The 1,782-nt window shown below is 28.2% G+C and overlaps 2 protein-coding genes across 2 annotated transcripts in view; one reads left to right on the top strand and one right to left on the bottom strand.

The window, feature by feature from the left end:
- The window catches only part of LOC117179422, a 57,577-nt gene that overhangs the window by 13,071 nt on the left and 42,724 nt on the right, over positions 1 to 1,782 (bottom strand). The window lies entirely within an intron of this gene.
- Positions 1 to 1,782, top strand: part of LOC117179420 (frizzled-2) — a 12,128-nt gene that overhangs the window by 6,070 nt on the left and 4,276 nt on the right. The window contains exon 2 of the mRNA XM_033371188.1: positions 32 to 411. Within this exon, the coding sequence (XP_033227079.1) occupies positions 32 to 411 (380 nt within the window). The remainder of the gene's footprint in view (positions 1 to 31; positions 412 to 1,782) is intronic.

The raw sequence follows: 1,782 nt of genomic DNA, 5'->3' as shown, positions 1-1,782 counted from the left end.
AAATGGCTAAGTTTTTTTTGTTAAACTGCAGATATCCAGAGAGGCCGATAATATTTTTATCAGTCTGCTACTTGATGGTAGCTCTGGCATACGTAATCGGCTGGGCTGCCGGGAACGCGATTTCATGTCGAGAACCTTTCCCACCTCCGCTGAACATGAAAGTTCGGATGATATCTCCTATAACTCAGGGCACAAAACACGAACTCTGCACTCTATTATTCATGGTTCTCTACTTCTTTGGAATGGCTTCCAGCATCTGGTGGGTCATCCTGACTCTAACCTGGTTCCTAGCTGCTGGACTTAAATGGGGACACGAAGCAATAGAGGCGAATTCGCAATATTTTCATTTGGCTGCCTGGGGAGCACCAGCTATTAAGACTGTGACAATTCTCGCCATGGGAAAAGTCGAAGGTAAATTATTATTATTTCTAAAAAAAAAAAAAAAATGTGGAAGCTCATTTTTATCCACGGGCTCGGTTGCTACCAAGTGCATCATAATTAAATATAATAATAAATATTATTATATTAAAAAACCGCAAATTTACTTATGATCGCAGTAAAGTTTAAGATTTCATAATTTTGGTCAATTTAGATAACTGATTTCTATTTTATCTACAGTTGCAAATTTTTCAGATTATCTCAGTTTATTTTAATTAAAACATAATTAATTATCGAATTTTTATTTATTTAGAAATTAAATTAATTGCTTGAAAATGTGTGTACTTTGTGAAAAAATTCCCCCTTTTTTATGTAGAAAATTAATTTTTATGCTCGAAAATTCATCTTTTTGTTATAAAATTCAACAATTCCAGTTAAGGATTTATCATTTTAGTTAAAAATTCATCAGTTTGGATGAAAATTGATATTTTCTTGATCAAAATACAACAATTTGAATGAAAAGTTCTCTTTTTTAATTGAAAATTCAGCTATTTCGTTGAAAATCAACATACCTTGTTAAAAATCGATTTTTTGCCGATAATTATCTTTTTCGTTTCTTAGTTACTTTTCTTGCTTAAACATTCTTCTTTTGAGTTAAAAATTTAAGCATTACAGTTACAAATTTATCATTTTAATGAAAATTAATGTTTTCGGTTAGAAATAAAAATACTTGTTTGAAATTTAAACTCTTTTGTTGAAAATTAATTGTGTTGGTTGAAAATTAATCATTTTAATCAAACATTTATTTTCTAGTTTGAAATATGAGCTTTTTGATTGAAATCCTGTTTTTTCTTTGGATTTAAACGATTTTTTTGCCGACACTTTAGCTATTTTTTTGAAAATTTGTTTCTTTTTTGGTTGAAAATAATAATTTTTTTTAGCTGGAAATGTAGTTATTATTACAGTTGAATATATCTATAAAAAAAATCATTTTTTTGGACTGTAAAATTATATCTTTCCACGTATAAACAATATTGCTGTATTCATATTTCAGAAATAAATTACTGATACGGGCCCTTAATTGAGGCCGAAACGTCTTCAATTTTGTTGTGACCCTGAAGCCAATTTCACCATTAACATCCGAATGTTATTCATAATTTTAGTTGGAAATTCATCAGTTTGTCTGAAAGTTAATTTTTTCAAATGAAAATTTAAACGTTCCATTTTAAGTAGAAAATTGACCTTTTTGAGTTCAATATTTGAATATTTGGATATAAATTTTTCTTTTAAAATTGAACATTCATTTATTTGGTTAAAAATTCACGTATTTAGTGAAAAAATTGACTTTTTTGGTAGAAAATGATTTTTTTGTTTGTTTGAAAGTTAATCTCCTTGTTTAAAAAT

This window comes from Belonocnema kinseyi, chromosome 9, assembly GCF_010883055.1.
Source record: "Belonocnema kinseyi isolate 2016_QV_RU_SX_M_011 chromosome 9, B_treatae_v1, whole genome shotgun sequence".
Lineage (NCBI taxonomy): Eukaryota > Metazoa > Arthropoda > Insecta > Hymenoptera > Cynipidae > Belonocnema > Belonocnema kinseyi.
This window is presented reverse-complemented; position numbering and strand designations above follow the sequence as displayed.